General features: G+C 35.6%; 2 protein-coding genes across 5 annotated transcripts in view; one reads left to right on the forward strand and one right to left on the reverse strand.

The window, feature by feature from the left end:
- The first annotated feature begins 128 nt into the window (after positions 1–128).
- Positions 129–9,911, forward strand: PAN2 (PAN2-PAN3 deadenylation complex catalytic subunit PAN2). 3 transcript variants are annotated; one of them, XM_066726830.1, is made up of 20 exons: positions 129–539; positions 1,124–1,311; positions 1,386–1,555; positions 1,637–1,757; positions 1,837–2,033; positions 2,105–2,318; positions 2,390–2,526; positions 2,597–2,740; positions 2,829–2,925; positions 3,959–4,192; positions 4,264–4,509; positions 4,578–4,824; positions 5,347–5,693; positions 5,773–5,941; positions 6,029–6,503; positions 6,577–6,794; positions 6,879–7,008; positions 7,091–7,312; positions 7,380–7,641; positions 7,727–9,911. In XM_066726830.1, the coding sequence occupies exons 1-20, from the start codon at positions 458–460 to the stop codon at positions 7,739–7,741; spliced, it is 3,915 nt and encodes a 1,304-aa protein (XP_066582927.1). In that variant the 5' UTR covers positions 129–457; the 3' UTR covers positions 7,742–9,911. The 3 variants fall into 3 exon arrangements, with proteins under 3 accessions (XP_066582927.1, XP_066582928.1, XP_066582929.1); XM_066726831.1 differs by having other exon boundaries at positions 6,032–6,503; XM_066726832.1 differs by having other exon boundaries at positions 4,578–4,797.
- The window catches only part of if (inflated), a 44,890-nt gene continuing 40,843 nt past the window's right edge, over positions 9,885–13,931 (reverse strand). For both annotated transcript variants that reach the window (XM_066726829.1, XM_066726828.1), the window contains 3 exons: positions 12,307–13,822; positions 10,095–12,227; positions 9,885–10,021 (listed from right to left, as the gene is read on the reverse strand). In XM_066726829.1, the coding sequence (XP_066582926.1) occupies positions 9,929–10,021; positions 10,095–12,227; positions 12,307–13,822 (3,742 nt within the window). In that variant the 3' untranslated portion in view covers positions 9,885–9,928. The remainder of the gene's footprint in view (positions 10,022–10,094; positions 12,228–12,306; positions 13,823–13,931) is intronic.

A 13,931-nucleotide genomic window follows, 5' to 3' on the forward strand; every position in this document is an offset into this window, starting at 1 on the left:
GTTAAAGTAGAAAAAGAACTGAATAGTTAAAAGCGATTTTAAATCATAGTGACTTTAATGTTGTAAGGTTGCTGGAAGCAAGGTGGGGGAAGTTAAATGTCAGCTATATCCCTGGAGATGGCGTTAGTTTCAAGGCTGTCGAACGTTATCTCGTTTGGAATCCTGCAGAAAAGTGTAATAATGAATTAAACGTATTGAGAAAAACCCTTTGCTTTGGTGAAAAATGCGATTAAAAAACTGGATTAAGTGGAGATAAAACTTGGAAAGAAAATAAGAAATATCACAAGGAGCAATTTTTAGCGCGAAAGAATATCGCATCTTGCGCAGTTGCCAAGGCGACTACAAGTGCGTGCTACGAAGTGTTTTTGCTATGAGAAAGAAAATCCGTTCCTTCTCCACCAAGAAGTTTGTTATTGAAGAATCAATGCTTAGAAAACAATAAAATTGAAATAAGAATATGGATTATCCAGTTTTAGGCCATTATGATCCGTCCGTAGACGCAGTCGCACCTGTGGAAGGCAGCGAACAGGAATTGCTGTGTAAGTTTTTCCTTAAACTTACAAATTTTTTTCTATATTGTTTACTCCTTTCTACCTTATCCGTTAAAGATTTATTTCAACAGCTTCTAAATGCTTTGAAAATACATAGGTTTTTTTAACGCGGGAAATTACTGAAGTTCTATTGTCAACCGCGCAATCTAGTGCCACACTACATCAAAGCACTGTGCATTGGTGTACATTCAGCTATATACACATTCTCACATCAGCTGAATTTTATCGTTGTATATTTGTATATATTTCTCTTATTTACGTTCCCTTGTTCTTTCGAGCGATCGAGAAATTTTGAATTTATTTTTATATACTTGCATTCCCCTTTAGTAGTGTGGTAAAAATAATTAAAGCCAACTAGTTTTTAATATTATAAAAATTAGTATTATGTATAAAATATTTTTTTAAACTTATTCTTCAATTTATGTATGAATCATTTGGATAGATATAATTAATATAATGATTTATGCATCTTTTTCTCTTATGATATGATATTCTTGGCTAAGAAAAGTATTTTGACAAGTTAACCAACAAATATTAACTTTAAAATTTTCATTTAATTGTTTCTTTTTTAGGGCAAGATCCTTCCTATATTATTCATGGGGAAGGATTTGTTCCAGGAGTGGAACATTTTGGTGAAGAGTTCACTGGAGCCGAATTCCATGAGACACGAACATTGCTCGCTGATGGAGGAGACAGATTCGGAGTATCCACCACTGTTTTTGATACAGTGGAAGAGCTCATGTGGATGGGAAATCAAGGGGTATGCTATATATATTTGTTTATTTATTAAAGATTAATGAAATGACAAATTAATTATTGACAATGAAATTTTAGGGTCACGTAACATCTTATTATGGGTCTGGGTTACAAAAATATACTTCCTTTCAAGTACACGCTACTCAAGAAATTCGACACATCCATCCACTTGATGAAGGAATTTTAGCACTTACTCAAAGTGAATTAAGATTTCAACTTAGACGCGGCATTCCAATTTTCTCACACACGTAAGATAAATGAAACAGTAGTTTAAACCATTTCATAATTGTACTTATAATTACATGTTCTTTTTATTTTTTAATTTTTAGATCTCAAAATATGATAGATATGCAGTGTATGCTTCAAATATCTCCCACAAGATTGTTAATGGGTGGACATCAGGATAAAATTATCGATTTTAATCTGACTAGGGGAAAAGAATCTGGAGTTGTAAGTAAAAAATTACAAGTACCAATTATTACAAATAAGTGTTTTAAAAAACAATGTAAAATTTATCAATTGATTTAAGGTACATGCAGGTGAAAGTGGCTGTGCTATTTTAAGACAACATAGTAGACTCGTTTGCGCAGGAAGTCCTGCAGGAAGAATTGATCTCAGGGATCCAAACACATTATCGATAGAGCATACATTAGAAACCCATAGTGGCTCTCTCAGTGATTTTGATGTTCAGGGAAATTATCTTGTTACTTGTGGTTTCAGTAATAGGTGAGTTCACATATTAATGTAATTGTATAAAACAAATTAGATTTTTACTATTAAAAAATTTCTATTCTCAGCCGACAGGGGCTTACCGTTGATCGTTTCTTAATGGCTTATGACTTAAGACAAATGAGGGCTTTGACCCCAGTTACTATAGTAGTTTATCCTTTATTATTAAAGTTTCTACCAAGTTATTCTAGTAGACTTGCTGTAGTTTCTCCATTGGGACAAATGCAACTTCTTGATACCATATATGCTAATGTACAACCATCAGTGGCTTGTTTATACCAGGTAGCTTGCACAAATTGTAAAAGATCAAGGAAAAACCTTTTTTTTTGTGGCTGAATTTAACTTTTCAACAGGTTGCTACTGGAGGTGCAATGATATTATCATTCGATGTCTCTTCTACCTCTCAGTGCTTATGCTTTGGCGATTCAGCTGGATCTGTGCATTTAATGGCCACCAATAATCCTGAACCACAATTTAATACATTTTCCAGGTCTCTTAATGTTTATATTTGTCCATAATTACAGTTGTAGGTTATATTATTAATTACTTTTGTAAACCAGGCCTACAGAGTTTGCCGATCCCGTCGAGGCTCAACAAGCAATACCATTTCAAGATGATGTACCACTCAGCACAATTCCCATGATGTATACAGGATATCCATTATTAAGCGATTGGCCTGAAGAATATTTGAAAAAAGTTTACAGGTTTGTGTTAAATTTCGTAAACACAAAATAGTTCTGTCTTGTAAATAATAATCGAATTATTCTTCCAATGAATGTGTTTTATTTTCAGAAAAACTCCTCCGATAGATCCTGAAGTTTTGCGTTCAATGAAAATGCAGGGAACGATAGGTTACGCTCCAAATCCACAGGCTTTTCACAGAAATCAAGTGAGGAAACAATATTCTCCACCTCTTCTACAATATTGCTCACCATCTTTACTAAAACTTCCCTTAATTTAAAAATTTTTTAATTTTATAGTTTTAAAAATAATTAGCATCAATAATTATTTATAAAAGTATTTATAGATTGCATGCTAAGGAAGTTCAGAAGATTTTCTTAAGAATTATTTTCATACGCGGATATAAAATAAATTAATATCGCTCTATACAGATCAGTATTAAAAATATTAACATCTCGAGTGTTCTAAAATTTGATAAAACGTCGAATGTCATTAAAAGGTAGAATACGATAAGACCGTTATAGATTCTTAGAGTTAGTATGCGATTGTCCAATTTTGCATATTCTAAAAATATTTTAACGCATATTTTTCTAGGAAAAATTAAACGTTAACAAGTTCATATAAAGCTTCGCGTAGAAGAAAACTCACAATAAAAAGTAATCTTTATGCAATATAAACTGTTTGCACCACAGAGACTGAGAATGTGATAGTTATATTATGAACGTGATAGTCGATATATTTAATAAGCTAGTCTTTTCTGAGAGTATGGAAATTTTATCACTTAAAAGCTTGATTCCTAAATTTATCTTTAATCGCACGTAAGTGCACTAAAATTAATATTATTATTTAAAAAGAATTCCACGTTGTGAGACAAAACTAAGTTTTATAAATTAAAAATACCTTTTGGAAGCAATTATAAGTAACAACATTATTATCTTATTTAAATAAATATAGCCAAATATATTTTAGTAAATTAGCTGCTATAAGTTTTTTTAAATAGTATACAACATTATGTTAGATGTGCTACCCGGAATATGTATACAAAAGTTGTATTTGTTTGAAATAAATATTATATTAAATCCAGCAATTGTTTAGTGATGGGTGGATTATTCCCAAATTATAATAGGTATTATTTATTTTTTCGGGTCAAGTTCAAATCGGGCTTCCACCTTTAATAATATATTTGGATGATCTTCTCACAGTTGTGAAGCATTTAAAAATAAATAATACCTCTTTTGCAGATTCCTTACAATCTGGAAAAGCGACATGGTGTAGTTACAAAACTTTTTGCGGGTGACTCACGACCGAAAAACGATGATGGAACCTTTGTGGCAATTCCAAAACGTTATAGAAAAATTGAAGTAAAATATTCACGTCTGGGCTACGACGAATTCGATTTTGATCAATACAACCGTACCAGCTTCGGTGGTTTAGAAGCTACACTACCAAATAGTTATTGTAATGCTATGCTGCAAGTGAGTATTTTATTTAAGATATAATCAGTTTATATTACTCTTGCATTAATCTTATAATAATCAATTTTCAGTTGTTATATTATTGCGAACCAGTGAGAATTGCATTACTTTCTCATTCCTGTCAAAAAGAATTTTGCCTCTCGTGCGAGCTGGGATTCTTATTCCACATGCTGGATACTTCACGAGGGTTACCTTGTCAAGCAGCAAACTTTCTACGCGCTTTTCGAACTGTCCCTGAAGCATCAGCATTAGGTTTAATTTTAAGCGATCTTCATCCAGAAGCTAAGAGAAAAACCAGCCTAATTAGATTGATACAAGTAAATTGATTTCACTGACGATTATTGATTGAATTTTGAAATATTATGTTGTTTTACGTTTTGCTTAGAGTTGGAACCGGTTTATCCTTCATCAAATGCATTATGAGATTTTGGAAACGAAGAAAAGACAGCAAGAAGAGCAAGAAGCGGCTCGTCTAAAATCAGGACCAAAGTATCCGGCATTCGTTTATAACGAGCAAGATTTTCCTAGCATTTTAAAGGATATAGGATCTAGGTATAGAAGTAGCGACGATGAAAAGAAAAAAAAGAAAAAGCCAGATGAGGATGGTAAATATATGTGGATCACATCGAAAGGTAAACACAATTTATGTGTGCATCTTATGCATTGGGCATTTTTTGTGTTTATTTTTCAACACGCATACAAGTTTTAAATATTTTAATTCGTTGCAGTAATATCCTAAGAACATCAAGATTTATTTTTGTTTCAAGCATGTTCGTTCTAGTCCTGAATTTTGAATAGTCTTGTATTCTTTGGATATTATATATGTTTAGCCTGATATTAGACAATAGAAGCTTCGCATTTGTACCCTACCACTGAAAACTTGAACACGTAAGCTATAAACCTGCTTTTACGTTATTCATTATTACGCTTCCGTTTGCAATTTTCAGAAAATTACTTTTTGCATTTATCAGCATGTTTCTTCCTACTTCCTGAACATTAATGTGCAGAAAAAAAAGGATCAAACTTTTAATGTGAAAATAATTTTATATATGTTTAACTATTAGTATCTTGGAAATAATTCATCGACTGGTGAATCGATGGCGCATTTGTTGTAAACATAAATAATTACATATTTGATTTGTTTATTTTGTTAGATAAAAACAGTAAAAAAATAAACGAGGAAAATGAAATAAAAGACGAAGAAACTGAAATCAGTCGACTTTTTGGAGCCGAGCAGATGCATATTCATCGTTGCTTGAAATGTGGACAAGAAGCTACAAAACATTCAATCATGCTACTTTGTAATTTAATTTATCCAGAGACTTCAACTTTAACTGAAGAAGTTCCTTTCACAAGTATTCTTGCGCGCAGTTTAAAACCTGAAAAAGTAACGCCTGCATGGTGTGAAAATTGTCAAAAATTTGCTCCGACTTTACAATCTAGACAATTGACTAAGCTGCCACAAATTTTGGCTTTAAATTGCGGATTGGACTCAGCTCAGGTAGTAAGATAAAATTGAAGCTTTCCAAATTCTTTCAAGCCTTCTCTACCTAATGTAAAATATATTTTATAACTCTTAGGAAAAAGCTTTCTGGCAAGCACAAATGGATATTGTAGTTCAGAAAGTATTAAATGGAAAGGAGAGCAGTCCTTCTTCGAGTCCAGTCCCTATTACAATAAAACCTTGTAGATATGGAGTTAATTGTACTAGACCTGGCTGCAGGTTTAGACATGCTGGACGAGAATCTGGTAAATCTTACAATGTATCTTTACTAACTGAGATTTAAAACCCAGTTAAAAACTGTGTTAAAATAATGAAATCCATTGTTTATTTAGAAGCTTCAGCAGCTTCATCGCAACCAATGACAATTCTGTCATCTGGGCCAACACCACCTAGTCATTTATACTACTCTCATTCTTGGATTCCGCATAACATTGAGATTTCTCTTAATGAAAATGGCAGACTATTAGTAGAAAAATGTAATCAAGATGATATGTCTTCTGTATCGACCAAAGTGATAGAAAATGGAGGAGATTCCAATGAAGTACAAAAAGAGGGCTCCGTAGAAAATAAAGATGTGGCACTTGAACCAAATTCAAGTGAAAAGGGCGAACGAGCCGAAAATGCAAAGGAACATCTAAGTAAAACTGAAAAAGTTAAATATAGTTTAAGCGCAGTTGTATGTTACGTTGATGATAAAAATAATGAGGATAAAAGAAATCTTGTTGCTTTGTTGAGAGTTAGTCCAAAATATCATGAAAGATCTACTGGGAGTGCTGTTTCGCAGTGGTACATTTTTAATGATTTTTGGTAAGATGCAATTTTCACAAGTTTTATTTCAATATATTTTCGTTTGTTTTTCTAATGATAACATTCATTACAGTATATCAGCTGTAACTCCCCAAGAAGCCGTTTGGTTTAATCTTGATTGGAAAGTTCCCTGCGTTTTTCATTATACAGCAGTACCGGAACCAGAGCCAGCAACATTTGTTAGTCCATTGACTTACGATGTATTTGGCGAAGATAAATGTGTTGCTAGAAGTGGCGGAACCAGAGGAATCACGTTTACTCCCTTAACATCAGATGAAATGCCCAAAAAGGGTAAGCTAGGGGAAATTTCTTATAGGAATATTAATTTATATAATAATTGCCTTCTGAATAAATTATTTAAACTAATTTCTCCAGGAGAACTTGTTGGTATTGATGCTGAATTTGTCACTCTCAATCAAGAAGAGTCCGAGCTTCGAAGTGACGGGAAAATGTCTACTATAAAACCAAGTCATATGTCTGTAGCGCGTATAACATGTATACGAGGGTAATTTTTTCGTATAGTTTTTTTTTCTTTTTAATTACTATAAAAATGAATAACAATTAAGTGTAATAATTTTATACTATAGCCAAGGCCCATTAGAAGGTACTCCGTTCATAGATGATTATATTAGCACGCAGGAACAAGTGGTTGATTATTTAACAAAATTCAGTGGAATTCAACCTGGAGATTTAGATGCTAATTTCAGCAGCAAGCACTTAACAACGTTAAAGTCAACATACCAGAAGTTAAGATTTCTTGTGGATAATGGTATAATATTCGTCGGTCATGGTTTAAAAAATGATTTTAGGTATGAGTCTTTTCAATTTTATATAAAAGAGCCATGAATTTCAATGTTTAATGAAACATTTTTGCAGGGTGATTAATTTAGTGGTTCCTCTTGAACAAGTGGTCGATACAGTTTTATTGTTTCACTTGCCACATCATCGAATGGTTTCGTTACGTTTTCTTACATGGCATTTCTTAGGTAAAAAAATTCAATCCGAAACTCATGATTCTACGGAGGATGCTCGAGCAGCTCTTGAATTGTACCGAAAATATAAAGAATTAGAGAATTCCGGAAAATTGACTGAAACGCTAAAAGAGCTTTATAGCGTTGGAACTCAACTTCAATGGAAGGTAAAATAACATTTTCTTAATAAGTATTTAGATATTTAAAGTTATTTATTAATTTTATTAAATATTTTAAAATAAAATACGGCAGGTACCTGATAGCTGATATAAGGAAGATTTTTATCTAGAAGAAGAAGATAAAGGTGTCTGAATGGGAATCATGCATTAATTCGGTTTGAGCTCTGTGAATGATAAAAAAAATGGAAAGGGGGATTCTTCTTAAATTAATTTCAAACAAATGATAATGAAGAAAGTATGATCACTAGACAGAATGCATAACGCAATATTTGTCTTTAACAATTCAATTTTAACTACATTGATATACGAAATAAGCAAATGGTAATTTTGTAAATATTTTCCGGTAACACAAAGTCGCGTTTGAGGGAGCAGTGAATCTTTTACTGCCACACAATTATTCAATATTTATTTTAATCCCACATATGTTGAAAAGAATAGTAATTGTACATATGCAGCTGACTGTAATGTAATATTGCCCTTTATTTGTTTTATATGTAATTTGCCATAATTTATATTTTTCATAACTTTTTACATATTTTTATAATACTTTTACCCTGATGCGTGTTTCAATCATGGAGAATTATATTTCGAAAATTTGCAGCTCTCGAAACGCCAATAGATGAAAAGAATAATTTACATTTTACATACCAGCAATTGTAACTTCTGCAGATTATTTTTATATACATTTTATCAATTTTATCAGAAAAAAATCGCATTATCCGCTCTATTATGAAGAAATTTAATTATTATAATATATATTTTTTATAAGTATGTCCCCCTTAATTTGTGCACAGTATAATTTATATAATTCTGTCAATTTTTTTAGTTAATCTGCGTAAAATTAAAAAGATAATCATGTTTCTGTCTTGAACCCCCGTTATCGTTAAATAATTGTGATTTTCAATAAATAGTTATTGCGCTTATACTTTTTTTATCGTTGTTATCATTAATCAAACTATGCAGATCTAAACTTATGAACTTCTGAGATGTGAGGTTGATTATTTTATTTCATACAGTTAATGAAAAGGCGATACAGTTTTTTTGTATTAATATTATTATTTTTTTAATTTTAAATCTTAACTCTGTATGTACAAGTCAGTTCTATGTTCCCACTTCCCTGGGAATTATTCGCTACATGGTTATTCATTGCATTTAACTGCTCCTAAAAGACATTTTAGTAATAAAATTAATAATATACAGATTGTACACACATACACCTGGTACGCAGCGAAACTCCCGCTAAATTACATTGTTTTGCGATACTTTTAAAGGTATAAATAAATAATAGACTTTGCGTGCTAGCTTTCGAAATTGTAAAATATTGACAAATGCAAGAATAATTGAGATCTCTTAATAATAATATTTTTTTAATCAGGACAATTCCGTAAGTTTTATAATTTTTTAGAACACCTTTAGGGTACGAAATATTTGCTTATTTATAACACACGTATATTTCTATAAATTATAAGTATGATTTAAGTATTCATTTGTGAACAGTAATGAGGGTCTGTAATTTTTATGATTTAAAAAATTGTAGGATTTTGTTGATGATCGGTAATGTTTTCGACATTCAATGAATAATTAGTCAAAATTATTTTATATTAGTCCATACTACACGTTAAGTATCTTTCGTTAATTGAACTATTTGCTTATCGCATACATAATTAGCAGTGGATACACGAATAGAAGAGAGATTGTCTTCTTTTCGTTGAAATTCTTAAGCGAGCATAAACATAAATAAGAGTATCCTAATCGCCTAAAAGGAAGCAATCAAGCACGAGACGATTAGCAATCAATCATTTATATACATTATTTAAAATAATAAACGAATCATGAATTTAGGGTTGCCTATTAAGGCATTAAGTAAGCTAAAGTAAAAAATTCTCCTGACTAGAAACTTGCATAATCGAGCTGCAGGAGCTGGAAGAAGGAGTATTTGATGGCAGTAATTCATTAATTAATTAAATAGGTTCCACAGGTTTTTTGCTGTATCTCACGCAAACATCGAAAAATAAACAAACAAGTAAAAAAATTTTTTTTCACAATTTCATCGTTAAATTAAGGCACTTGTTAATTAAAAAAGTAATATCGATTTTATCCTCATGAAAGGATCTCTGTGAAGATATTTGATAGAGTGAACTTTCATTGGTGGAAATATTCACCAGATGACTTTTCTTCGTGAGATCTAATAAGGCACTTTCTTTATCGTTAGAATCGATCGCAGTCGAAAAATTGTCGAGTTTATTTCCATTAGGATTGTATATGGCTAAAATCCTCAATGGTCATCTCCTTGTTGGAAGTGGCCATTTCTATTTAAGGGCTGCCTTTCCGGGGCATCCGATGGTCGGTTTCTCTTGAAGAAGCCACACTGCAACAACAAATGCCAATGATTAGATAGGTTCTTTCAAAAATTTATGTTGTTCTATAGATTCATGCCTCACCTTATGTAGTAAAAAGATAAGCAGAAGAAGAATTATGGCACCAGCACAAGCGGAAAGTACAACGACCCACAATGGGATAATGTCGGGTGCGGCAGGTGAAGCACTAGGCTCTACATTCGTAAAAGCTTCGTCACTCTTGATAACTTGAACCGCTGGAGTACCAATATAAGGCTGTTTGGTAACTCGAGCAACCAACTGAGTAGAAACCTTAATCTTCTCTCTGTTAGCTACTTTTTTCAAGGTAGCAGCCTTCACCCTATACCTCGCAGCAATATAAACTTCTTCGTCTTTCTTTAAAGGACCCAGTACACACCTCAGGGTCACACACTTGGCAGCATCGCAGGGAGCGATTTGCTTCTGTGACCTTGAATCGATATCATAGTCAAGGTCAGCCTTTTGAGTAGACAACGAGTCCTCTTCTTCGATATTTCTCTGGCGTCTGCGATGTTTCTCCAATTTCTTAAACTTCTCAACATCTACCATATCACTTTCCCTCCTAAATCTTGATGACAAGTGATTCGGATCTGGCCTACTAGTGGGTACATTGTCGTGGTTATACGCGCGTGTGTAGTCTCTATCGTAAACTCTAGAGTTTACCCTCCTCTCTTCTGTTCTCCTCTCTTCGTGGGCACGAGAGTAACTGGCTTCGTACTCTCTGTCATTGTCACCCGTGTGACTCGAGGACTCTTCGTGCCAAGATCTTTCGTAGCTTCTCGAGTCGTCATCCGCGCTCCCATGAGATCCAGCAGCAACGGTACCGTGAGATACTCCACCTAAGGTACCACGAGACCCACCACCAATCGTGTAAGTACGCTCTTCCGTATAAGTATAGGAGCCTTGAAGAGGGAACCTTCTACCGTCATTAAGAACTATATAACCTTTACCATTCTGTCCAACCATCAATTGACCATCTATTCTTAAAAACCTGCCATCTCTCGCTTCGGCAGACCCCGACAGATAACTAGTGCTACCAAAACGATCTTCAAGAGGGAACATGGAACCATCCTGCAGCTCAATGAACTCCTTCTTGTCAGCAGTCGTCCTAAATCTTGCCATAAATTGCACATAATGTATTCCTTGTTTATCATAAAGATTATAACCAGATCTCTCTTGGGACAATGCTTTGAACATTCTGTCCAGCTCTTGAATGGAAGACACGTTTCTCAATTTGATCCCAATTTCGCTGCTACCTATGCTGTCCTCGCGATCACCAACGATATCTCTGAATCTAGTGGAGAAACTTCCTCTGTTTCTTTCCTCCAAAGTTCCATACTTCCTCTCGGTTCCATAAACGTATTCGTCTTCTTTCTCTTCCTCCTCTTTCTCCTGTTGTCTCAATCTTTCCTCTTCCTCCAACCTGCGGCGATGAAGCTCCTGCAGTCGAATCCTTTCGTCCTCCTCGTGTTTACGTTGAGCCTCCTGCTGAGCCCTCAAGTTTCTAGATTCGACTTCCAGCCTCAAACGTTCCTCTTCTACCTTCCTACGTTGATCAAGCAATCTTTGCTCTTCTTCGCGTATTCTCTGTATCTTCTGCTGTCTCAGTACATCCTGATAGCGTTTCTCATTGGCCACTTCAACACCGATACCCGCGGTCGAGTGTGATCGGTGCTCCTCGACGAAAGTGTCCGTACCATCCCAGTGCTCGTCGAAGTTATCCATATGAGTTCTGATCGTTTGCGTCTCATGAACACTCGGTAAAGACGAATCGAAACCTCCTTGACTACTATGAAAATTTGCATCCATGGAATCCGACTTTCCATCGTATCCTCCGTTCAATATCAATCCTCTGTTGTTCGTAACTTGCCCCCCGATTATTGCACTGGTGCTACTACTGCCCGATGAGTTCTGCGTGTAACTCGTAGATATTACGCCAGACTTGTTCTGGTCTGGCGTCAATTGAACCCTTTTGGTTTCGGTAGCAACACTGCTGGATGACGAAGACTGGTGCCTGGATTTTTGAATGCCGGAGCTATCCCCACTACTGATCTCAGTTTCTTCTTTCTGTATTCTCGTTCTATCGTTCGACTCCTCGAATCCTCTTTGAACATTGATAGTCTTGCCTGATTGGGACTCGTCCAGGATAACTCCTGATGGCTCTGCATTATGAATGTATATTTTTCTGCGGTGATCGAGCTAAAATGTGAAAAATATCATTTTATTAATTAAGAAAGAGCAAGGACTGAGTGAACTGAAAGAAGATTTGAGATCATACCTTGAGACTGAGATAATTAGCATTAGCTGGCTCGCAAGCGATGGGACCAGAGGTTTCAGGTTGTTCCAGCAAATACAGCAGTTCATCTCCTGCCAATGTCTGAGCAGGCCAGATGAGGAAAGCTTCAGCCTCGATAATATTGGAAGGACCCTGATTCCTAATCGTGTAATTATGAGTAACTGCTGGACCAAATTCCATTTCCGTGGTAATGTTAACAGCTGTGTAATTATCCGGATTGTAATACAAATCTTTGGGTTTACTCTCTCCTTCGACCAGTAGCTCAGTCTCTATCCAAATTGGCAGCGATATGTGCTGTGTGTTGTCCCTGATCGTATCGGTATTCTCAGGATTAGTCGTGTTCACGTCCATATCGAACTCGTAGAGAGGGTTCATGCTATGCGACGTTACTGGCTGAAGAAGCACTTTGAAATGAACTAGAAGTTTTTGAGGCAAGGGGTTACCAATATCGCATTTTAATGTATTATTATTGGATTGTTTGGGAGCCGAGCACTGAACTGGCACCTCCGTCTTATCCAATCTCTCGATTTTAATGTAATTAATACCAGCAGGTAACTTCAGGTTGTAAGTGGACTCGAAAGCGTCCTCGCCCTCGTTACGTACAAGAACGTCAAGTTCCAACGTCTTTTCAGATCCAAGAAGATACCTAGCCACGTTCGGCTTCACCGTCATGCTTAGATCCGGTATGCAAATGTTATCCGGTCCACAGTTTTTCCTGATTGCAAGACTGTCTTTTCTCGAGGTTGTGGCACCAAGGACTGGCCTCAATGGAATTCTCGGGTCCCTTCTTCGACCATCCGGCTGCCTCTCTTCGGCGAGGCTCATCCTCATCTCTGCGTCCAAAGAGGTCAGTTTGTCCCTGATATTGGGTGTCACGTAAACCTTGACCGTTCTGCAAAACTGAAGGTCCTTCTCAACTGTGATTGTATGATTCATGGTATTTCTGCCTTCGAGCTCGAGGAAGAACATTCGCGGGCTCTTCGTCTTCTTCACATCCAGCACGTATTGAATGTCAAAGTTGTGCCTGGAAAGTACTCCGTCTCCCGAATACTTGAAGCAGGCCTTTAGAGGTAAACAGGTAACGGCAGTACCATCTGTAAGAACACAGTTGTGCCTCTCGAGCGATATCAATTTTGATTCCGATTCGAAAATCACGAAAGAATCCATTTTGATGACTGGTCTCGCTCGGAAAAACATGGCAGCGCTAGATTCGTAAGCTCCCACTACCAGGTCGGGATAATGATTCCCGTCAAGGTCAAGACCTCCAGCAACGGAGAAGCCGAAAGTTTCCACTGGATTGTCCAGATCTTCGGCGTGAATGACTTGGGAATATTTCTCCATGATTCCTGTACGGGAACCGTGATAAATGTAAACGGCTCCGCGACCGTTTGGTCCAGCGTAGGGCGCACCAACCGCGATGTCGCCGAATCCGTCGTGGTCAAGGTCACCCAAGGACGCCAGTGACAGACCGAAGCGACCTCGATTGCTCTCTCCGTCTCTAAAATTTTTCCATTTATTATTATTGTAATTATTTTAAGAATATATACATATATATATACACATGAAAGTCGAGGTGATTATTGGCAGTACGGACATTGTGCATGACT

The sequence above is a fragment of the Prorops nasuta genome, unplaced genomic scaffold, assembly GCF_024137725.1.
Source record: "Prorops nasuta isolate Cenicafe-Biocafe unplaced genomic scaffold, Cenicafe_Pnas_1.2 PNAS00005, whole genome shotgun sequence".
NCBI lineage: Eukaryota > Metazoa > Arthropoda > Insecta > Hymenoptera > Bethylidae > Prorops > Prorops nasuta.

What these genes read in the sequence shown, in the direction of transcription:
- PAN2 (XM_066726830.1), top strand. Translation starts at nt 458, where the DNA reads ATGGATTATCCAGTTTTAGGCCATTATGATCCGTCCGTAGACGCAGTC. An exon ending in TGTGGATGGGAAATCAAGGG is followed by an intron (nt 1,312 to 1,385) that starts GTATGCTATATA and finishes ATGAAATTTTAG; the next exon opens with GGTCACGTAACATCTTATTA. An exon ending in ATTGTAATGCTATGCTGCAA is followed by an intron (nt 4,193 to 4,263) that starts GTGAGTATTTTA and finishes ATCAATTTTCAG; the next exon opens with TTGTTATATTATTGCGAACC.